We start from the raw sequence: 25,179 nt of genomic DNA, 5'->3' as shown, positions 1-25,179 counted from the left end.
TACAGTGATTGCCAGTAGATATTCTACACTTCAAATCTCTTTGGCAATATTGTCCTTTGAATGTTGTTTTGCAGCAGGCTAAATACTAGAGCAAAGCATCAGTTCAATTATCACTGAAGACTTCCACTGCCTCATAGAGAGCCTGATTTGGAACTCGTTACCTTGAAGAATTCCTAAAATTTTACAATTTACCTCAGTTGTATTACTTAACTTACCTTACTTGTCTGAAAGTTGTAACTGCTCTACCATACATGCAATACAGAGGGTGTTCACACATTTTCGTAATGATTTTGCACAGATTTATATATAAACAAACCTTAGAATTTTGTTTTCTAATATGTTCAATCAAACCTTAGAATTTTATTTTCTAACATGTTCAATCTGATAGCGTGTTTGTTGAACTATCATATTACATATTGATTTCCAAGATTAACAAGTCCTTTTCTTAAAACAGCAACGTTGATTTTATTCCACTCCTCCTTAACAATCAATCTTCCAGAGTCCATCCAATGTTTTGGGATGCTGTTTATAAAGAGCTTGTTTTAAAAGTACAAATAAATGCAAAGTAATCCATAGGAGACACGTCAGAGGACTTGGGTGGGATGCATAAAATGTAGATCCATTATTTATTTTTCAGCGACATTTTGGAGAAAATATTTTTAATGCTGCAGACAATAATTAAAATGTATTCCAACTTGATAACCAGTCACGTTTGTATTTTAAAATTAATATTCAAATTCAATTATTAAAAATGAAAATCGTTACAAAAATGTGTGAACAACCTCTGTATGTTGCACTCCTCAGTAATAATTTTGTGCTGTCAAAAAAAAAATAGTCAAGTCATTCAGCTTTGATATTTTAACTTAATCTCTTTAATTCATAATTCAAGATATATAGATGCCGAAGAAAATTATTTGAAATAAGTACAGAAAATACTTGAAAATCAGACGAAAATACATGGAAATAAATATGAAATATCAGATACTCTGCTTCATTATTAAAATTTGTGTAGCACAATGAAATGTGATAAACGTGCACTCTCCTTTAAATAAAATACTACCAAATATTTTCATACAATAGCTTTAATAATAAAAGTTGAAACAACTGCTGAGGGACTTTTTATTAATATTCATAAAAATGGATACACAGCATTAGACAATATGCACAATCAAACATAGATAACATACATATATATATATATATATAGGTGTACATGTTCTACATTTGAGGGATCAAAACAATTGATATATTGCATAACTTGATAGTAGATGTAAAATAATGTACTTCCAAAATTTATATCCAAAAATGCAATATAACAATTTACTGTTCTAAAAAATGACTATGGATATACAGATCAAGTTACTTTTGTAGCAGGTGTACTTTGTAGCTGTCTAATATGGCAGAGTAGGCTAAATTCATAGCTTCTTTTAAACCATTATATTAAGTATAGAATGCTTTTGATCAATAAATATGAAAATTTACAAAAACCCATTAAAGATAAATAGTGATTTAAAAATTTATATAAATAACTATTTGGGAAAATTATCGAGTGCATGTACTGGAAAAAGATAGAAGAAAAACCAACTTGCAAGTACAAACGCTGAATAAAAAATACTATTCTCTTGTGTAATACAAAAATTTTAAGTTTTCAGTTAGTTTCATTTTATTAATGCACATATTACTACAAAACACCAATATGCAACACAGACCAAGCGACTGTATGCTACAAAATTCTACAGAAGTGCAACCTACTAAATGTATGTTTTTAGATTAGCCACAAACAATTTGCAGCAGCAAAATATTAAGGTAAACACACTGGACCAAAGAATCACAAAACTGTGAAAGGGAAGAAGAAAAGATGTTACAAAATAAATTATTCTTTACATACCAAATACATAAATATGTATGGAAATAAGTACATGTAGCATTTATATTAAATTAATACTAAACAAACTATAATAATTCTTTATAATTTATAGTAACTAAAACTCATTAAAAAAGGCAAAATCTATATTATTTTGTGTAGTGTACAGGCTCTTGAAGATCCTGCATGCTGCTTGTATTGCATAAAAGACAAAATTGACCTTTTTCTTAATAATTACGAATATCACTACATGTCATAAATGCAATATCTGGCATAAATACATTCGCAGTACTTGAATATAAAATTTACAAAATGCCTTAACAGTAGAAAAGTTCCAAAATCAAATTTAATATCATCGATCAGCATATAAGTCAGAAATCTGTCATACCAAACATGAAACTGGCCCAGTGTATACCATTCTACAATAAATGTTGAATAGCTCTATGCAAAATATTTAGCAGAACAGTTATCGAAGCAATTAAAACAATGTAAGATTTTTAATAACAATTTTCACTGCCATTTCAAATAAAAGCCTACCATGAAGCAGAAAAGTTGATAAAATTCACAGCATTGGCAAAAGCAAAAATAGACATATAAAACGTAAGCTAACGTCTACAAACAACGAGAATATCTTTTTAATAAGCGCTACGAAATTTTAAGAACATTCTTCTCCAAAATCTTTTTAGATGAAAGATAAAAAATCAAGAATTTAGTGGCAGTTCCTTCAAATTTATTACTTTATAATCATAAAGCAAATATGCAGCAATTTTACTCAATAGAGAATTAAATAATGCTATGGGTAAAAACATTTTATATGCAAATGCATTTTGCACTGGAAATACTCTCAGGACAACATAACCCTAATCACTTAGTTAAAAAAGGGGGGTTTAAAAAATTATCACAATTTAGGAGCACAGAATATTATATTCCAAAGTTAAATGTATATTTTTATTAACCATAAAATCAGACTTTTAAAACAAAACCAGTTAAACATATATACAAATAAATACTTTAAACTGATATTAACATATTACTGGTAATGACACATACCCTTAAAATCTGTTATGTTTATTATTATCTATCTCAGACAGATCACAGAGGAAAAAATATGGAAAAGAAAATTGTGAAATAGCATAAAATATCTCCCATATTCCAGGTCATTTTTTAAGAATTCAAATTACTGATTAAAAAATTTCTTGGCTGTAGAAATTTATATTATTAATAGAGTAATCTAAATTTGAAGAAAAACAAACTCTGGATTTTTCCTGGTTATGGGAGTGCACCTCTACACATATGCACAAATGAAGGTAATCAATGTATCATTTACTCCAATTTCAGAAGCTCTACATCAAAGGTTAGAGTGGCATTTGGAGGGATAGTGCACTAGCATTAAGGAAATTATCAAGAAATACAAAATTACAAATCAAATATATAACTGTTTTGACAAAACTCTCATAATATATTCATATGCATAAATTAGATTAACTTACTTATGCTTGAAAAAATATAATTGGTGTATTATCATATGCTGTAATTTAAATATGTTACATCTTTTAGCTATATAATAGGATACTCGGAAAATGTTGCAATAAGCTCTATTTCCTTCAATAGTGATTCGATACACACACTTTCCAAGTTCTTCACAATAGGTTATAGAAAAAAAAACTTCAACACTGAAAGTTTCGTATAATCCTTGTTGGGTCCAAACAGTAAAATATTCATTATATTTTAGTATATTGAATATGAAAAGTTCCACAATTCTGAAGATACTTAAGAAATGAATTTGTTGATACAAATCAATTTTGAATGTCTGTTTCTAAGTATTTCCAATCAGATTTTTACCAGGTTTGGGAAATATTACTGAAGCTATTCTTTTAGGCAATTAACACATTTTGAGTAAAACAATATTTAACATTAATTTTGAGACTGGCTCCACGAAAATATTAATTACTAACATTTCCATATAAAACTATGGAACTTAATTATTTAATCTTATTAAGACATAATAAACAATATCAAAATTTGACTTCTTGATTTAAGGAGACCATACAGAAAGTTAAATTCTGCATTTACAGTATCCTCCCTACTCCTAGTGTTGAAAATAATTTCCATAAAGTCTTTCTTGGCTTATTTTAAGCAGCTTTGCTACTGCCAAGTATATACCTGAGTCAATATTTACAGAGATAAAATTTGAAGCCACTTTTCTTTTAAATATTTTGTATCAGCAATTTTTGGTGAAATAACAATAAAATCACCAAATTAAAAAAGAAATAAATATATAGAGGAAAATGCAAATCTAGTATTAGAAGCTCAGAACAAATAACATAGCCATGAACTCTTTCAGTTTTATTAGAAGACTTCTGGTTTTCCCCTCACATCTCTCGATTTTTTAAAAATTATTATTATTTTATTTTGCCTTAAATAACACCACCAATTCCCAGCAATATATAAAATTTAAATTAATGAAACATAAACTATGCAAATTCCATTCTCCTCCCAAGTGATTTTTAACTAAATTTTATTTGATTTGAATTGTATTTATATCCTATACACATATGTAGAAAGTTATGAAGATACAACCTATGTTTAATTAGCTAACATTCGAATTTCATTTAATTTTGTTTTGCATTTTACTGTTGTGTAGATAAACACAACAGTAAATAGAGTAACTATTAATTTTATCTTCATCTTATTTAAAAGAATGTTGTTATAAAAAAATCATTCCTCCCCTACTCAGGATTTTCTCGGTATAAAAGTATAAAGAAAAATTAAATTAGCTACAGAACATGAAATTTAGAATATTTAATTAAATATAATTATAACATACAGATTATATTATAAACAATTCAGTACCCTGAATCATACATTATAAAGTTAATTTAAGAAATTAATTAATAATAGTTAATTTAATAAATACATTATAAATTTAATTTGCAGCTCTTTTAAATTAGAGTTGTCATGCAGTGCAAAAAAAACCTCCTGCAACCTCCCGATTCTTCATATTTTAAGATGGCAGCTATGACACACTATTATAACAAGTACAAGTGGGTGAGAGACCAAAAATTCACCATTGGTCATAAAAGTATGATCCCACCACACTAACTGTGCAGTTGTGCATCAATTTTGAGAGAGATTACACAGGTGGGTCAAAAGTCTACCACTACTACCAACCTCTCAAAAGGACTTTTGGCTCGTCATGTATTTTGAATATCCCTTGCTGCACAGACACTAAATGCTTACAAACATCCATGCCCCTCAGTATAGAGTCACCTTCACTAACCACTATTTTGACTGAGTGTATTACAACAGTAGTTCTCTGCTTATGAGAATGCTTTCTTTCTTCAGTAAAGATATTAGGATTGGAAACATATTACATATTAGGATTGCAAAAGGTTAGTGCAATGGAGATATCTCGCCCCAGAAAAGGGAAGATAGAGAGAAAAGAACTCGCACTAATATAATTAAGTTCCAGCATTATTGTTAATTAATTCAAAATAATAAAAAAAAATATTTCTACTTATATAGGATGCTTGAAAAGTTAGTGTGGCATCACTTTTTAAATACTTATATTAGGCATGTACTTTCAGTTACAAAGTTTATTAAAGTAGGATATAAATATTATTAGAACAATTTCATCACTTAGAGGAATACTGTGCACCAGATTTGAAAACAGAAAATTTTTAACTTTTTTATGATAGCTGTTTAGTCACACAATAAAAATACTTCAGTGTCCTGTAATAATCAAATTCAATTATAACTCTAAATTCTCGTGGCTTCCATGTTTCTCATCACAACTCAAACAGCTCAAAAGCATCAGTATAGATACAGAATAGTATAAACTCAAAAGCATCAGTAAAACACAGTTAAAAAAAGCATTATTACATAACTCAAAACATTCAGCTACAGAATGTCACCAAATCATGTGTAGAGCTTTAGGTACTAATGTTGTAATCATATGAGACTGTGTTGATGAGGCCCACCTGCAAGAACTTGTGGAAGAAGATCAATATGCAACTCTAACAACACAGGTTGGAAACGGGGCTGGTCTGCACCTGGTGAGCTCATCGGCAGCATCGCAAAGTTCAATTTGATTAAAAGATCATGCTTTGTATCTGGTGGGAATGCAGTGGTATTATCCACAAAGAGTATCTGGAAAAAGGTAAAATCGTCAACAGTAAGGTGTACAGCGAGATGCTAGTCCGTGTTGACGCTGCTATCAAGGAAAAACGTGAAAGTGAGTCCCGACACAAAAAAGGTAATGTTCCTTCAAGATAATGCAAGACCACATAAGTCTGCATTCACTGGCTGTACTCTATATGAACTCGAATGGGATCTTTTGTCACACCTACCATATAGCCTTGACATCGCTCCTTCAGACTTACCTTTTTTCACATTTGCAGCTACATCTTGCTAGTGCTAGCTTCCATTCTGCACAGGATATTGAAAATGAGGTTGATCTGTCTTTGGACTTTATGTGACCATGTTTCTGGGCCAAAGGCTTTGAAAAACTACCAAAACATTGGCAGAAAATCATGAATTTGGGTGGTGATTACTACCCATACTGAAGGCACTGCTCTTATGTTTTTTTTTTTATCCCTAACTTTATTAAGAAAGTTTTTTTGGCAGAAAACTTTTGCTACAACCAGATATTATTGAATAATTTATTGCATAAATTCTATCCTGATAATAAATGATAAGATTAAATACTCTCTTAAAAACAGCATGCAATCACATTTTGCATACATATTGCACAAATTAAAATTATGCAATACTTTATATGTGTAATACAAGTAAAAAAGGATATATTCCTGGATGTCCTAGAGCACCGTATGCATAATCAGGAGAACAGATCAGTTTAGCACGTTGTCCTACACTCATCTAGAATTAAAATAGCACATACTTACAAAAAATATTCTATTCATATATAAATATGAAACTGATAACTAAAATATTTTAAAGCACTAGGAATATATTTTGTCTTTTTATACAAGATATTTTCACATCACATTATTTACAAGGATACTTTTAAAAACATATTACATATTTTATGCGTAAAAGTGTAAACTTTCCCACTATTTCTTCAGATATGTTTGTTTCCAATTTACAGAACCATTTCAAGAATCTGAAATGAATATGATTACTTTTTCCAAGAATTAAAAAAAATCTTTTGAAGAAAAGGACTTGCATTTAAGGTATAAAAAAATGCGATTCCCAAAAAATCTGCAATATATCAGAATCAGAAAAGTTACTCTTACCATCTCTCAGAAAAAACATCTATTCTGGGCCATATATTTTTACAATAAACTTCATAAAATTAAATTTTTGATTTATTAACTCACCTGAGCAACACCACTATCCCAGCCTTTAATAACTTCTCCTTTCCCTATCCTAAATTTGAAAGGTTTTCCTCTATCACGCGAAGAGTCGAATTTTTGCCCATCTTCAAGAGTACCTACAAAATTTATATGCTTATTTTAGAAAACAAATCATCTTTAGAATGAAAAAATTGACTAACTATCAATCACTGAATTTTTTGGGGAAGGAGGGGGATAAGTTAAGGTGCATTAAAATTATTGTGATTAATGCAAATCAATGCTAAAAAATATGACTATTGCAGATGAAGCAGTTTAGAATAAATAGTATATATTACCAATAAATAACAGAAAAAGGATATAAAGTATACATCTTATTTAACTAACATTATTATATCCTTATAATAATAGTTGAAGATATTACTGGCCAAATTCATAATGTTATTTATAGATTTTTAGAATGTTTAAAAATATTTTACCTTTATTACAAAATCTATTACTAACCTGTATAGTGTACAACCACAGTTTGCCCTGTTTTAGGAAAGGTTTGACCTGGAAAGGAAAAAAATATATATATATTTACTGGAAAAGGAAGCACATCAATGTAAATTAAAAATTAGGAGAAAACAGACTTAGGTTAACATAAATTTTGGTAAAAGTCTATTTACAGGTATCGCTTGGCGAAGATTGACAGTACATGAAGACCAAGTTTGTGCAATTCTTTGACTTGTTACTTTGGCTTGTGTAGAGCCGATTTTTGGCCGCTGCTACACAAAGCCAAAATAACAAGACAAAGCATGGCACAAACTCGGTATCCATGTACACATTGATCTATTTTCACTTAAAAAAAATTCCAGAATTGCACAAACTTAGCACTACGCACTCCCTTGACTTTATCCATGTACACATCGACCTATTTTCACTTGAATAAAAAATCAGAGAATTGCACAAACTAGGCATTTCGCACCCCCTTTGTCCATGTACACATCAAACTATATTCACTTAAAAAGTAAAAGGAGCATCCAACAAAAAATGTATATAATCTCAATAAACTACATTTTAAATCAACTACAAATTAAATCAAAATATTTTTGTGAAATTGATACATTTTATTCAAAATCTACATCAATGCACTGCTTTTTTGTAATTTTAACAATAAAATTATTGACCACGCAGATTTTTGTTGACTGTGAAAGTGTTGCCAAGTAATGTGATTTAGCACACTCATAACATCTGTGTTTTTATTTGATATAAGCACGGATAAACAATGGTAATATAATGTGAAAAATTATGACAAGAGAATATCCATTCGAAAAGGAACATGGCTTGAGGACTACAGAATCAAATTTCTGACTGCATTCCCATTCCTTTCCAGTTGAGAGAATTTACATCTTCTGAATGGAGGAAAGAAAAGTTAGAAAACAATTAAAAGTTAAACAATTAAAACAATGACCAAACAGCTATAGATTGGGGAAATAGCCTGCAGTAAGTTTAACTCATAGCATTCTAAATAGAGTTTGGGCTGATCTTTAGAATATGGTAACTGGTAGTTTGGCGACATTTTGGAGGCGATAAAGGTTACTACCTGGGACTTTGGTAATAATGTGAGCAGTACTCAGTTCCGATTACGCATTATTTTGTGTGAGGGAAATGAGAGATCATGGGATATGTCATGTGATATTAATGGACGAATTACGGTTCTTTAATCGGAAAAGGGGTGAAATCGTGAAAAAATCTGGAAATTTTATATTTGGCTTTATTCTGTGTTGTGTGAAACAGTGTTCGTTAATTTTTGGATCCCATGGCCCTAACTAAAGTGAATTCGAAATGGGTATTTAGTGGGATTGAAAGGGGTAGTAATAAGTGTTTCTTTAAGGTTGTGCGAGATAGAAGTAAAGATGTTTTATTAAGTTATTTATTTTACCTGGTACCTTGGTGTGAACTATAAGTATGATTTTAAAGATCCTGAAACAGAAATAAGAAAAGTTTATCGGACAGGTAATCAAGATTCTGAAGAAGAATAGGTAAGTTAGTATTTTTAATTATTTGAGGATATTATTTTTATGCATTGTTCTAAATGTAAGGTGGAAGTAAAGTAATTTGTGTAAACGTGCATGGAAATAATTTAAATATTTGACACTAAGTATTTGTAACCATTTGTAATGTTTGCGGTATGAATTAGTTAATGACGTTTGTAATATAATAGATAATGTAGAGGTAAAAGTTTTTGGATATTTTATTTATTTGATACGGGAAATGTTCATATTTGGAAAGGGTATATACTTTTTCGCGATCAGGTAATTTCATATATGTTCTTTTTACGGGTTTGAAGATACAGAAAATTGTTATGCAATTTCGTGAAATTTTTCTAATTTATGAGAAAAAAGCAGTGTACATGGATATAGTGAAGAGTGTGCACAATGCCATTTTTGTGTAATTCTGGGATGTTTTTTTAAGTAAAAATAAGTCGACGTGTACATGGTTTAGTGATATTTTAATTAAATAATAGTTATTTTGTGAATTTTATGTTTGTAGGAATTTGGTATACGTTTAAGTTGAAGTAAATGTGCATGGAAATAATTTTAAATATTTGACACTAAGTATTTGTAATGCTTGCGGTATGAATTCGTTGGTGACGTGTATAATATAATAGATGATTTAGAGGTAAAAGTTTTTGGATATTTTATTTATTTTATATGTGGAAATGTTCATATTTGGAAAGGGTATAAACTTTTTCGCGATCAGGTAATTTCATATATGTTCTTTTTACCGGGTTTAAAGATTCAGAAAATTGTCATGTATTTTCGTGAAATTTTTCTAATTTATGAGAAAAAAGCAGTGTACATGGATATAGTGAAGAGTGTGCGCAATGCCATTTTTGTGTAATTCTGGGATGTTTTTTTAAGTAAAAATAAGTCGGCGTGTACATGGTTTATGTGTATGTGTTATTTTGAAAAACGCGTAAGGAGTATGGTATTGTGCACTTTTTCCCAATTTTGCAGTGAATATTTGTCATGATTAAGCAGTTTTGTTAGATAAAATTTCTAGCATAAGTGTAATTCGGCTAGTAGATTGTTGGAAGAAGTGTTCAGTAGATAAAAAGAAAAGAAACATGTCTTTACTTCGTGAAGACAAAATGTCGGCGGGGAAAAAAAAAATAGAGGGTTGCTGTAGGAGAGTTGGTTGCCAAATTTTCGCAAAAAAAACGCCAAGTTACCATAATGTAAAGATCAACCAGAGTTTGCAGTAAAACCGGAAGGCATAATAAAGTATTAATTGAAGAAATCCTTTTGATGGAAATGTAAAAACACAGTAAGTCAAATGCTTCTGCTCAGGGGCGTAGCTAGAGTTTCCAGCGCCCGGGGACAATTGAAGAATTTGTGCCCCTTTCTGTGTGCTAAGAATATAAAACGTTTCATTAAAAAATTTCATAGCATGAATTTGGCGCCCCTTGGACGCTGCGCCCGGGGACAGATGTCCCCCCTTGCCCCATCCTAGCTACGCCACTGCTTCCGCTGCAGGCACTATTGTGGAGAGACTGAAGAATGTTTTATTGTAAGAGCAGAAGATAAAACCTGGCTCTGAATTCCATAGGAACAACTGGAACAACTTTGCCTGATCAGCAACAACTTTCACGGGTTGCTGAAAATGAACTTTCAAGGCCACTGGGATAAATATGTAAGTACTTTTATTTTACATATGGCACATAGCATGTAAGGTTTATACATTTTAAAATATAATCTATAGCTTGTGAAAAAAAATTTGTTGCATTTCCTGATACTTATGTGTTATCACAACCATCATAGTAGAAGCAGCCAAATTTTAAGTTCCAACAATTTTTATAAACAATCTCTCATATTCTGCCTTAAATTTAATTTTAATAATATGGGCTTGTGGAAGTTGCTTGCAAAGGAAGAAACTGTAGTAAAATTCCTGCTGGATTACAAAATTTTGCCTCAAAATTTCTAAAGAAGGCAACAAGCAGGTGCATTTGGTAGATAGGCAGGGCTGCTAAGGACAGCTTGATGCCGAGTTTCTGCTGATTTTTTAAGCAAAAATAGATTGTTGTGTACTTGGAAAGAATACCAAAGAGAGTACAGAAAGATTTGGAATACGTGTTTTATTATTTCAATGCATCACAGAATTCTTATTTAATTGGTTGCATTAAGTTCTCATTCCTTTTCTTTCACATTACAGAAGATAAATTTCCGAGTTATATAAGTATTTATCAGGTGCAAAATAAGTCTATTATACCAAGAGATTACAAGTTAATAATGCAATCAAAAGTTTAAATTCTGGTAGATTTACTATAGAAATTGAAAAAATTCTGGTGCAGTAAAGCTAACAAAAATGAGCTAGATTCAAACTGATGCTCGAGAACATCAATTTCAGAAAATATGGTTTATTATCATATGATCACAGCATGTACAGCTGTGATTTTAGCAAAATGTTAGGTATGTTTCTAAATTAGCAGAATAGTTATAAGTTCTCACGTTTCGAACCTGACTGAGAACAAAAAGGCAGCAACAATGCTAGCCACTAACAAAATCTTGGTTTGAAAGCAAATTCTCCCCCTTAATGGCCCTAATCTATGCAAAAGCCTTAGTACAGAAAATTCTTTTACCACCACTTCACATAAATTTAAGTCTTATCAAGCATGCGATGGCTGAATATTTTTGTATTAACCCTCCAAGCTCTACAGGTTTAGCTCTGAAATTTTAAAGTTCCTTAAAATGTCATGAATAAATGGTATTTTCTTGATTATAATTAAAGAACAACTCTCTCACTTTGTACCTGGATGCCTTTTCTTCCAATATACATCCCAGCTCAAAATCGAATACATTAAAAGGTCACAGAAATTTTCATATGTAATGAATAAAAAAAAAACAGAATTTTACATCCATAATGCTGAGAGGATTAAAGGGATAGATTTGCTAATTCCTTAAATCTATGCAAAATTTTCAGATATGGTTCTGCAATTTAACACTCTTTTCAGTGTCTCATTTGGTAACACTCATCTTGCTAGTTCAGTGTTGCCTGATGTTTACAGCACCATTTTTTAACATACTTTAAATGCAAACTTAAAGGAATTTTCTTCTTTCTTCCCTCATACCTTCATGGTGTAACAATAGCACACTCCGTGCCTATTCGAGAAGTCCAGGTACGAGTCCTGGGGAGGCTATTGCTCATTTTTCTAGTCTCCTGTTTCAAAATAACCTAATGACTCTATAGTAGCACTCAAATTAAAAGATAATGGAGAATAAATCGTCACCACCAGAATTTGGTGATTGGGTACCCTAATCCCCAGTCATCCTTTAAAAAGGGGCATATACAAGGTATGAAGGAGTGCTGGAAGGTCCCCCTCCTTCCAGCATGCCTTCATGGTGTAACAGTAGCACACCCAGCACATATTCAAGAGGTCTAGGTTCGAGTCCTGACAAGAGTATGGCTCATTTTTCTTGTCTACTGCTTCAAAATAACATAATGGCTCTACAAGCTATTCTCATCAAGCTAAAGAAAATCTGAAAGCTTCTATTCAAAGAAAATGTAATTTCTTTTTCCTAATCAAGAGAATTTCTCCTACTGGACTATTAGAACGCATTAGTAAAAATAAACGCTTAATGAAATTATACATCTCTTTTAAGTCAATTTGAAGGGTGAAAATTTGTTTCTTAAAAAAAACTTCACATTGGGACTTGGTCTGAGAGTTATATTATTTTTCTCACAACAGGTTTATTTACTGCTGGTGATGAAACTGGTTTAATTAATGAAATTAATGAAGAACTACTGAGTCAATTTGAATGGTGAAAACGTATATCCAAAAAAAAAAGAGCTTCACACTGGGACTTAGTTGGAAAGTTCTCACATTACTTTTCTTACAACAGATTTATTTAATGCTGGTGATGAAACAGCTGGTTTACGAAACTTCAATTAATGAAGAACAATTACACGTAATAATAAATATACAGGTAAAACTAGAACTGACTAGAACTATTTCTCAAAGTGTGCCCAACAATCTCATGTTCAAAATCCAGTGAAAAATCTGAAAGCCTGCACAAAATTGTTATAACAAGATGCAGGTCCTACCTCCAAAAGAAGAAAAAATATATTGAGTAAATTCCCTAACAGAAATGGATTTTTGATGGCATGCACAAAGAAAGTAGGAAGTGTTTTTTTTTTCTTTTATGCAGGTCCCAAATAGAAATACCAATAGCTCATTGGAAGCAATTAATCAATATAAATATGCAATTTGGCAAAATGCCAATAGCTCCATGGAAGCAATTAACCAATATATAACCAATATAAATATGCAAATATCTGACAAGAAGGTGACTCAACACTGATGTCTTCAAAGCATGCAAGAGCATATTTTTTGGCACTAAAAATAATAGTAAAACAAAATTGAGCACATAAAGATGAAACTATATACTATAAAGTTATACACCGGTAATAATTAAACTAACTTAAATTTATTTTGCTATGCTCAAAGCACAAAATATACTGTAAATTTCCAGATCAAGCATGCTGAAATTTATGTTACTGCATGTTTTTGGACAAAGCTAACAAAAGTAAATTCATAAACAAACAAAACAAAACTAACAAAAGTAACTTTTTAACACAGGAGTACCTAAAATTATATATTATTATATGCTTAAATATCACCATGAAAAATTAATTTTCTTATCAAATGAGAAATTGGAGGAAAATAATTTTCTCAGAACATATAATAAATCTTCTCCAAGACAAGCATGTACTAAAATAAAAATTTTCTCTGATATAAAATCATGATTCCATTGGTAGTGGTCACTGTCATTACTATAACGGAAACTTTGGTGGTAATTTACTACAAATATTCAATAGGAGAGAGTTCACTGTATTAGAAAACTAATTTTACAACTTTTCATGAACAAATTTTAAAAAGAAAACCTCAAGAAATGCCATTACTAAATTTCTGAATAATAATAATAACCCCAATTGTATTGCCATATTTGAAAGATTTGCTACAAAATTATGGAAAGATTTAAAAACTTCAGATTAAAATGAAAAGATTAAAAAAAATCACTTTCAAAATTTAATTCAGATTTAAAAAAAAAAAAAAAAAAAAAAAAACCTTAATTCTGTGAGAAGCAAGGCAAGCACCTCTATCAAGATATTAAAGGAATGAAAGTTACTAAGATTCACTGTAAAGCTATAGTTGCTTATCTGTATATTTAAAGGTAACATATCAAATACTTTTGAACATGTATTTGAAAACAAATTAAAAAGGTAAAATTCATAGTTTTGCAACTGACAATGCAGTAAGTATGGAAAAATACGAAAAGAACGAGAGACATTTTTCAGCTTATAGATTATAATTGTTCAGCACATACAGCACACACAACTAGTACCTTACAGTTGTTCAGCAATTTATTGGCCAAAGATTTAAATATATTAAATATCACTGCACATTATTCAAGTCATTAAATATTTTTAAAAGCATTATCTTCCCCAAGCCAAACTGAATTAACAAGTTTAAATATATGAAGTATGTTAGAATTCAGCATGCGACTCTCTTAAAAGCTATATAAAGAACTGTCCAATTTTCATGCAAATTGCTCTCCCCCATTGGAAAAGCCTAATCACGACTGCTTCTTGTAACTGACCTAAGTCATACTACTCATCAAAGAGCCAAACAAATCCCATTAATGCGTGACATTCAAGGCATACAGAATTAGTGGGTGTTTCATACAAATTACAGAGAATTGAGATACAATAGACAAGAATATTTAGCAAAACGTTCTTAATATGGCAGTAAACAAAATGTACATCTCTTACTTCATTTGAAGCTTGTCTCAGTTGCTATGGGTTAAGTTCAGAAATAGTGTAGCATTGCTGAAGCTGTTTTGTTTGGAACACAAATTTTTTTAATGAAAGAAAACTCCCAAACTACATGTCAAAGACTTATTCTCATGGAAGTGCAATAAATTTATGACAGCGGCTTAATTTTTTTGTCCCAATATTGGTGTCTCCCTACAGAAATGAACACTTGTACACTTTTTGGAATGCTGTTAATGAAATATAGTGGACTATTAACTATTATTTGTTACTGTATTCTCTAACACTCTTCACAGTTCAGCAGACACTGTTGAATACAAGTTTTGCAGCAGATGCCCCACTCGTGTGCCTTCTGTGGACCAAATGTCATTGTGAAGTACACCTACAGTGAGCTCAGGGACATCAAGACTGGACCATGAACAACTAGAACAAAGTTGCCTGGTCAGATGAATCCCAATTTCTCATTCATCATGTTGATGGCCATGTCAGGGTATGCCGTCTTACAGGAAAACAGTTGCTCTTTCCCTGTACGACAGGTCATCCACAAGCTGGTGGTAGCAGCATTATGCTTTAGGGGATGTTCTCATGGGCAGTTCTGGAAACCTTAGTTGTGGTAGAACATACTATAAAACCTGTGGACTCTCTGAACGTAAATGCGGATCAGTTGCACACTTACATGGCGTCTTCCCAAATGGAAATGGAATCTTCCAGCAGGACAATGCCCCAAGTTACAAGGCTCAGATTATGTTGGAGTGGTTCAAGGAGCATGAAGATGGATTCCATTTAATGTCCCAACCACTTTACTCGCTGGATTTTAACTTGATAAGAGCTTATCTGGGATTTCATGGAGTGGCATCTCGGAGCTTAAACACTACCATATCGAAATATCTCAACTTTGGATGACCTGCTTCTTAGATATTTGGTACAACCTGTCTCCAGTCAAAATGAGTTACAGCAGTTTTTCAGGCCAAAGGTCACGCAATAGGATACTAAGCACGTGATCATAATGTTTTGGCTCTTCAGCATGCATATATATATGTTTCTTTGTAACTTCTTTTTAACTATCACAGCCCACCATGGCTAAATAGTAAGACTGCTGATCACTGGTAATTCAACCCAGGTTCAAATCTTGGTGGCTACAAGTTCATATTTAGATGATTAAAGTGGCTCAAACAACTTATTAATGCCAAAAATTTGCCAAGATATTTTGGCTTTTATGCTAACAATTATTTCAATTATTCAAAATTTACATTAGATCTAACTAACTACAGTCAAAAGTCGTTAATCCAGACTCGTTGGGACTTCGGCAATTCCGGATTATAGACATCAGTTTAAATCTGGTAAGATGGCATGCAGAAATTATAAAATTAAAAATATTAAACCGTAATTTATGAAATAAAGAACAATTACGATCTAAAGGTATCAAAATTTACAAAAAAAAAAGCTTAATATTTATTTGTTTACTTTATTAAACATTTCTTTCAATGTAAGTTGTTTAAGTTGCATCTTTTTATGTGATAATACTTTCTCTTTAATTCTATAAACAGACATAAATTCTTGTTCAGTTACAAAGTTCCGCTGTTCAAGTCCTATAATTGCTATGTCGAGAATACCGATTAATTTCTCAATCGAAATTGTTTCGTTTTCATTAACGTCTGTGTCACTTTCTTCACTATCGGAAGCGAATTATAATGACGAGGAATTTGATTTAAATCATATCAAAGACGGAGTACATCGAGATGAAATACTACATTTAGTAAGGAATTATAAGCCAAATAAAATAAAAACATCTGCCCTGAAGATAAGGATAGTGCTGACAGATCAACTTCCAATTCATTGCGCGCCGGGGCGATTTCCCCCCTTGCCGCAGAGCAGCGTGAAATTGATAAACGGATTTCGGAATGTTTAGAGAAACAAAGGATATGCCTTTATCCATTTTTTGCAGCAATTCCACTTTTTGTTCGATGGAGATCGAAACATACTTTTGCTTTGTAGATCCTTTGGGAGCTCCAGCATCGAAAATTCTATTTGACATCGAAAGTTCAAGCTTACTTTTATAAAGTTGCTCTAACAGTCTGCAAAAAATAATAAGCTGGATCCAATTCGAAGATTAAGGAACAACGCAATCTGCAACATTAACTGAAACAGATAATTAGATAATTTTAGCTTATACTGTCCGTTATACATTAAACGTATTATGAGCATGCGCACACACCCATGTGCAGCCGTAAAGGTCTTACGTGCATGCCTAAACGCCTATGCGCATGCGCAGAAAGTTTGTAGCTTTGAGGTCCAGATTATGGGTGTCCAAATTAACGACTTTTGACTGTATATTAGTTTATGTGTAAAAATGGCTCTACTCTTATATGCACCAAATGTGACGATATGTGTTCTACGCTCATTTTTGGCACGATTGCGTGTTGTATGGCAACCCTTTTGACATTGAAAACTCTTTTGCTGGAGTGGTTTAACTGCTCGCTGGTTTGTGTCGTGCGTGCTTTGAAATGGCCTTTGAAACGTCAATGAAAGACGTGGTTGCAAGAGGGTCTAGGAGATTAATTTTAGTGGCTGTACATGATAGAAGGAAACGCTGATGCAGTGTATTAAAGAGTGGATTGAGCATTGTACAACTATTTTTTCAGATGGCTGCAAATCTTACAAGGATTTAGGAAAAGAAGGTTTTGAACATTTATTTAGGAACCATAGTATGAATTTAGGGATAGCGAGTCTGGCTGTCATATAAATGCCATAGAGAATACGTGGCGGTATGTTAAAGCTACGTTCTGCTGTCCGAAGAAGCATCCATTATGGTAAGTGCATTTTATTTTATTGTTTTTATTTTGTAGAATGTTCATTGTTTTTTTACTATGAATTTCTGTTGTTTTTTGAATTATTTGTAATTTATTTTAGTTATTTTGTTGATTTGTGCGCAATGCTTAGATTGTGCAATTTGTAGATGTTTCTTTAAGTTTAAACAGAATGCTGTGTACATGATATTCTTTGAAATTTATTGTTATGTTAATTTATTAAGCGAGGTAAGTGTAGTTTGTAGATTCCTTCGCTGCCTAGATTGTGCAATTCGTAGATGTTTTTTAAAGTTAAAACATATCGCTGCATACATGGATTCTTATTAAATATTTTTGGTTAGAGACTTTACATTTTTTTTATACCTGAAATTGTATTTTTTTTTTTTTTTTTTTTTAAATTTTTGCATTTGCAAAAACCACGTTTTTGGAGACATTTTAGGATTAAAGTTTGAAATATAGACAAAAAATTTAGATAGTAATATGGCACCGTGGAGTTTCTCGCCAAGCGAGGACGTATATAAGAGTAGTTCCAAAAATATATATTGCATTTTTTAACACCATCTAATTAGAGGTTTAATTACTTTGAGAATCTTCAATGCATAGTCACCATTTAATAAGCTAATGCGGGGGAGGGGGGGGGTTGGAAAATCCAATTTCTTTTAAACACACTACTAGAAGATTACAAATTTGGCATAATTTTTCTTTTACAAATTTTAACAAACAAATTTTGTTATTAATAAAAGGTAAGTGAAATATATTCCAATATGCTAAAAGTTTCTTAAAGTTTTCAATATGCAGATTCTCCTCATGATTTTTGTAAACAGTCCTGCCAGAAAAGATATTTCTAAAAAGTAAGGGGCTCAAGGATGAAATAAAACAAATCTGGAGGAATAAGTTGTTGAATTTACTAGAAAATAAGCATGAAAATAACATTTTAATATGCATGTGTAATAATCTTATTAATATGAACAGTATATATAGAAATACTAACCCTTTCTATTAATCTTAAGATTACTTTTTAATATGAATAATGTGTACAAAAATATTAATATTTGGTTTTAGTATACAGTACACGCAAGCAGTAAATGAGTCATTTGGCATTGGCGACAATCCCACGAAGACCATACTGTATACTACGATTTTACCTTAATATTTTTTAATAATCTTATTATTTTTTTCATTTGATGTTCAGTGTATGCTGACCTTTGATATCCACTGTATATGAAACGGCTCTTGAAGACCATTACTCTCAAAAGTGTTTACTTTTGAGAATATATATAAACAACAGAAATAAACATAAGTTTCCTACCGCAATATCCTCCACAGAAGATCAAAACTGCCTGTAAACATTACACAGAATTTACTGTAAAAAATATCGACGTTTATTTTAAATTTGGCTATGTATGTATTTAAGAGTACTATTTTCATTACCTGAGGAATGTTCTTTAATGCTTATAATAATAATCTATTAAAATGCAGCGTGTTAAAAAGTGTTTTAAAAATTGCAAATGTATTTTACGATAAAACAATGCTTCGTTTGGAACAGGAATAGCAAATTCGTATTCATCTAACGGAAGTATTTTTTTCACGGATCAACTGTAATTGCTTACATGGAACTAAAACACACAGGCAGAAAATATTCACCAATAAAAAACAATGTTCCAAATTTATGCATTTCTAAAGGTAAATAAACATAAACATCATGTAAAGACAGAAGAAAAATTCAAACACAAATATGAAATAAATCGATATGTCAAATGTCGCATGCCTGGCCTAGACGCCAAATGGGTGTGGATATAATAATACATTTATTTCTGCATTAAAAAGATGAAAAAATAAAATATTATTTCTTTTTTAAATTTAACTGATAATAATGCAACAGGTACGCAAAAGTAATTAGAAGCTCTCAAGGTAAGAAAATATTCTAGAAGAAAGCGAATAAAGAAGCCTTTTGACACAATTTTCATACAAACACATATTTATACGTTGTCCATAAAATCGTTCTTACCATCTCCAGGTTTGATTGTTTCAATTTCAACTCCCATGTTTTATTTTTTAAAATAACTTAATAATCAACTAAATTTCCGAAAGACAGAGAAATATAAATTTACAACGGTTTACAGTAATTATAAAAGCCAACACTGTTCATCTCCCGTACAATAATTTTCCTTCGATAAAATTAGTTGCAAACAGGCTGCGAATCAAGAAATTCCTCACATGCTTTCATTTGTATTAAGCCGCAAGGAATATCATTTTACGAAGTTATTTACACAGGATTTGAGTTTTCAAAATAAGTAATTTTTAAAAGCTTCATTTTTAATAAAATATCGCTAATTATGAATAAACAAAAAACCGAGGATGCGTAAAAAATAAATATCTATTGCAAACATAAAGCTATCCAGTTGTTAATTTCATCATTAATGAGTAAGGAAAGCAGTAATAATTTAAGTTTACAACTATACCTTTAACCAATTTATTCATTTAATATTTCCTATCGACTTGTGTAATGCAAAAGAAAAAATGGATGCCCGATACATGAATAAATACTCTCGGTTGAGATTTTGCTCATGTTTTAGACGTCTGTATTACTTTTTATCTTGATAATTCCGCATTGTTTTATAAGATTTCGAAGACCTCAAAAAAAAAAAAAAAAAAAAAACGCACTTTCAAGAAATACAATAAAGACAAGCCTTTTTCTTCTTTTGCTTATTAATTACAATAAATCGTCGAAAAAACGACGGTAAATATTGTTTCTTTTCTTTTTCATCATAATTTTTAATACATCTACCGCACATTTTACTAAGCATTTATCAACAATAGTTGAACTCTTCGGCCACCTAGCCATTGCACAGAACATTGCTCGAGGTGCACAACTCTGCTGGACACCTACTACACCAGCAAGAAAAGGGAAAAGATTATTCCAATCATCCAGGGAGAGATAACGATCTTTAAAGGCACTACTGATTTAAAAATCCTTTTGTTCCTCTACATATGTTTATGCCAGTTTTTCTTGATTCCTTCTCTCTCTCTCCCTCGGTTTTGCTTTAGTAGCACCACGCATTCCACGTTAAAACCGGCAAAAGGAAATTTTTTGGTGCCCCGTTTCCTAGATACCTAACGATCCTTTTGTGGTGCTTATATTGCTTAATTGTTAATCTAGCCCTCCATACATCCAGTGCTGATCCTAGAGGAGGGCAAGATGGTGTACAGCACGTGGGAGGTCAAATTTAAGGGAGGCGAAATGATTATCAAGCATATTATATTTCTGTAAAAAAGGGCAGCCAATTTTAATTTGCATGTGGGTGGCCGACGATCTAGGATCGGCACTGCATACATGTGTAGTGAATGCATTCTATTTCAGGAAGAGTGGCGCTGCAGTCACTCTTCCTCTCTATCTCTTTCCCCCACTACTACGTCAGTGGATCAGCCACCGGCGCACTTGTACGCGCTCTTCTGCTAATATTATTTGTGCTAAAAACAAAATACCGCTTTATATAAACGCAAGCGTTAATTTCATGGCTGCATCAAAGATCACAACATGATGTTGTAGAGAACACATTCTATTTAAGAAGTAGTGGCGCTGCAGTCACTCTTCCACTGTCTCCTTCCCTCACTCTTACATCAATGGAGAAACCGCCGGCGCAGGTGTGCTCGCTTTTCTGCTAACATTATTTGAGCTGTAAATAAAGAAGAAAAAATTATAGAAGTGCAAGCGTTTGTCTCATAGCTGAATCAAGATCGCAATACATCCATGCCTCTTTCAAGATTCGAACCCAAGGCCAGAGACTTTGCATCCAGCAACCATCGTACCAGTTATGGAGGCTTATCACTAAAAATGAATAAGTTGTATGTTTTTTGCAATAAATCGTTAATTCTAAAAATCTTAAACACGCTTTTGTTTAGAATGCAGTAAAATACTTCTATTTACAGGCTATTGAGCTCACCCTATGTCTTATTTACTAAAATGTTTCCTGCTAGAGAAAAGTAAACACTTCTTTTTTTCTCCAAGTTGTTCATTTTGTTTGAGGGAAATTATATGCGCCACTTTTAGAAATTGAATACACTGATTAACCTATTTGATATGAAACTGTCTATTTAACTGAATACGGTAAAGCCCATGACGGCTAAGGAAAAGAATACCTTCCCTAAAGCTAAGGAAAGGAATACCTAAGGCAAGGAATACCTTCCCGAAAACTGTTTCGTTTGTTACCTATGGAGAAACTACAGAATCACTCATGCACTTATTCCGTTCACCAAACTTTGAACGTGTGTCAAGCTGTTCAGCGATGTTATCCATTCAACTCATCATCATGTCAGAAATAAAGATTTTCTTTCAGTTACGTAAAAATAAAAATGAAGTGTTCGTTTCTTTTTAACTCTTACATTCCACCAGCGGCCAGCTGATGAGACTGTTAAACACTGGTAGTTCAACCCGCGTTCAAAACTTGGTGAATGGGATGGCTGCACGAGAGTTCTCTGGCTTTTTCCATATGTAATGTGAATAGAGCAAATAGCCGTTAGAATTGGAAATATTCAAAATAGCAATAGGCAAATAGCCCTTTGTGTGCTTTGGCATAATTTAATTAATCCTTTCCAATTTTTATAAGTCATATCAATGACTTCTTCAGAATAATTTCAAAATTGTTCAAGTAGTTACAATTTAAAAAAAAATTATTTAGCAAAAAAATGAAAAATAAAAAGGGGAGTAAAAAAAAGGGGGATCTTTAAACCCCAAACATAGCGGCTGTACATATACTAGTACATACAAGGTAGATTTATGGTGCAACAGTCAGCATCAATTTTCCATCAGTAATGTCCAGAAAGTTAGTTGTAATTAAGGCAGTAATTTTATCGCAGGTGATAAATGACAAAATCCTCAGTCGGTTGTGCATTAAAATGTGAAATTTCACAGCCTAGGACTTAGATTATGATCCAGCTTTCAACTTTCGATTATATTCGAAAAATGTCACTAATATGAAAAAAAAAAAAACCCACTAGATTCCAGGATATTAATGAAATCGTCTGAGCCACGTGGAGGCCATGCACGCAGCTATCAATCGAATTCTAAAATACTTACCACTTGTAAAACTTGCCCTAGTAGAGAAGCAAATACTGGTAAATCTAATAAAATCATTGATGCAAATGGGAACACTCTTCAATGCCATCGTTCAACAGAGCAGATAGAAAAAAATAGAAATGCCCAACAGAAAAATTCCGCAAATAATATCTCTGCAGATTTCGTATATTTTATAAAGCTCATTCGCGAAATAAATAAGATTTTCAGTGACTATTCCACAGTCGATGTAAATAGAACAATCACTAGCAGCCTGGATGAGGTTCGTGCTGCCCTCACTTCACAAAATTTTTGCGCTGTTCAACATTCTGGGTAGAATTAAAGGAAATTTATTTGGTGTAAATGGAAACTAAGCATGTGTGATAATGCGCTAACGGTTTAATATTTTCTATCTGCATTTATTTTTGAATCTGTGGGAACTTTAGTAGCTTTATACTTACCCGTAGCTTATGCGTTTGTAGTTTGTGTGTTTTTCTTAGTTTTATTACGTGCCTTATATTTTCGTAACAGTCTTTTACATGCCCTGCTTCGTATTCTTACGTCTTCAGCTAGACAGCCATGATTAATTTCCGGAACTTTTTTGTGAGTATTGTTATGTTTCTTCAACTTCAGGACTTTTTTAATTACTTTTAGAATCTTTTTACTTAGTTCGCCTTGATAAATTCGAAAGTGAATATTATTCGATGGAGGTAACATCAATTAACATTTTTCAGAATCTATTATTCCTTCTTAATCAATTACATAAATTGTTTCATAAGGGTTAATTCTAAAAAGTCTAGTAAAACCCATTTATTTAAACATATTGCCCACAAAATCAATCAAAACAAAAACAAAAACAAAAAAACAAAAGAAAGAAAGAAAGAAAGAAAAAGAAACACAGCATTTAATCAAATTCCTCGAAGAATCAATACTCTTGCACTAATTTCAGTTTGTCAGTAAATATTATTTTTCTAATAGTACTAGAAGTATTTTCAATTCCCTGATCCATTAACAAAGCAAATATCCTTAACCAAATATTTAAGATTTTTCTAACATTTCTTAAGTTATAATAAATTTTAAAAAATATTTTCTTAATAATTAGCATTAAGAAGTTGAAAATGAACTACACACCGCTCTATAATAATTTGCGGACTATTTTAATATTAATAAACCTTATCTTTAACGAAATTTCATGCCCATTCCTACGCTAATTACACGATACTCTTAGAAAATTTCAATTCTGTCTCTACTCAGTTAACCATTAACTTGAGAGAACAAGTTAAGTTGCAACTTAAGGTAACCTACACTTAAAGTACAACCCTGCGAGCTTTTGAAGGTGATTTTAAATAGAGTTAAAAAGAATTTTCAGAATTTAATGAATTAGCAAAATTAAGGTCCAATAAGGTTTCTCCACTTAGCTACAATCCATCAGGTTACATGGATCTCCATCATCATCAGGATTTCCGGGATGAAGACAGCATGCGCACTCTTTATGAAAGAAGGCCAGGAATTACCCTTTTACTATTAGAGTCTATTTCCAGACGAGTAAGATATGGCAGGAAGGCATCTAGTTGAGTCCTTTTTTTTTTCAGACGCAGAAGAAATGACAGGAAGGCATCTAGTTGAGTCTATTTCCAGACGAGTAAGAAATGGCAGGAAGGCATCTAATTGAGTCGGCAGCAGGCAACTAGATACAGACATAGGATTCTTGGTGGAAGGAATACTCTTTTGAAGAGTAAATTCCTCGTTTTCAGTCAGTCTATTGAAGAGGTTGTAGAGAAAAAAAGCATCCTTGACCGGAGTTTAGTGACAAAATCTTCTAAAGGCAATTGCAGGAATTGGTACAGAAAGGCGGTTCTCGGACCAAGCCACGAGAATATAGCAAGCCGGCCCCATCTAGAGTTACTCAAACGAAGGCGAACGACGACCCAAAACGAAATGGCAAGAAGCAGAAGTCTAAAGAGAGAGAAATCCAGAAAATGCAGCTGCTTATAGATGTGACAGGACTGCCATATTGGCTAACACACGCCCGAAAAGGTGAAAAAAACAGTTGTTAAAACCATAGACCTGTTATATACTAGACGGAGCATCGCAATTCAAAACCGGGTGAAAAGTGGCACAGGAATGAGCTGCAGGAGTTTGGGCATGAAATGGAACTGAATCCAGACTTTGGCGTACTATCGCCATGGCTGACGATTTTTTCCTCTCTTTTCTCTCAGTTCGAAATGCGAACTTGGAAAGATATTTCGCAGAAGCTGCCGTTAAATTTGCAGAAGAGGTTAGATCGATAAACACCAGCCAAAATTAATAATTTCCCTAAAATTGGAC

General features: G+C 32.1%; 1 protein-coding gene across 1 annotated transcript; it reads right to left on the bottom strand.

The window, feature by feature from the left end:
• Positions 1–1,102: 1,102 nt before the first annotated feature.
• On the bottom strand, positions 1,103–19,973 carry Fkbp12 (peptidyl-prolyl cis-trans isomerase Fkbp12). Its single transcript, XM_035348573.2, has 5 exons — positions 19,807–19,973; positions 7,681–7,728; positions 7,204–7,316; positions 6,669–6,742; positions 1,103–3,242 (listed from the first exon to the last, which is right to left on the bottom strand). Exons 1-5 carry the CDS (start codon positions 19,841–19,843, stop codon positions 3,188–3,190), a joined length of 327 nt encoding a protein of 108 aa, XP_035204464.1. The 5' UTR covers positions 19,844–19,973; the 3' UTR covers positions 1,103–3,187.
• Between the last annotated feature and the right edge of the window lie 5,206 nt (positions 19,974–25,179).

This window comes from Stegodyphus dumicola, chromosome 1 (genome assembly GCF_044657685.1).
Source record: "Stegodyphus dumicola isolate Sdum_Otavi_A_Nest chromosome 1, ASM4465768v1".
Taxonomy (NCBI): Eukaryota; Metazoa; Arthropoda; class Arachnida; order Araneae; family Eresidae; genus Stegodyphus; species Stegodyphus dumicola.
The sequence above is the reverse complement of the archived record's forward strand: the minus strand, read 5'-3'. Positions and strand labels throughout refer to the sequence as shown.

Bases quoted from the DNA above. Each gene is read 5' to 3' on its own strand.
- Fkbp12 (XM_035348573.2), bottom strand. From the start codon at position 19,843: ATGGGAGTTGAAATTGAAACAATCAAACCTGGAGATG. The intron at 7,729-19,806 runs GTAAGAACGATT...TTTCCTTTCCAG, and splicing joins AACAATCAAACCTGGAGATG to GTCAAACCTTTCCTAAAACA. The intron at 3,243-6,668 runs ATATCCTTTTTT...ATGCTAGTGCAC, and splicing joins GCTCTAGGACATCCAGGAAT to TATCCCTCCAAATGCCACTC.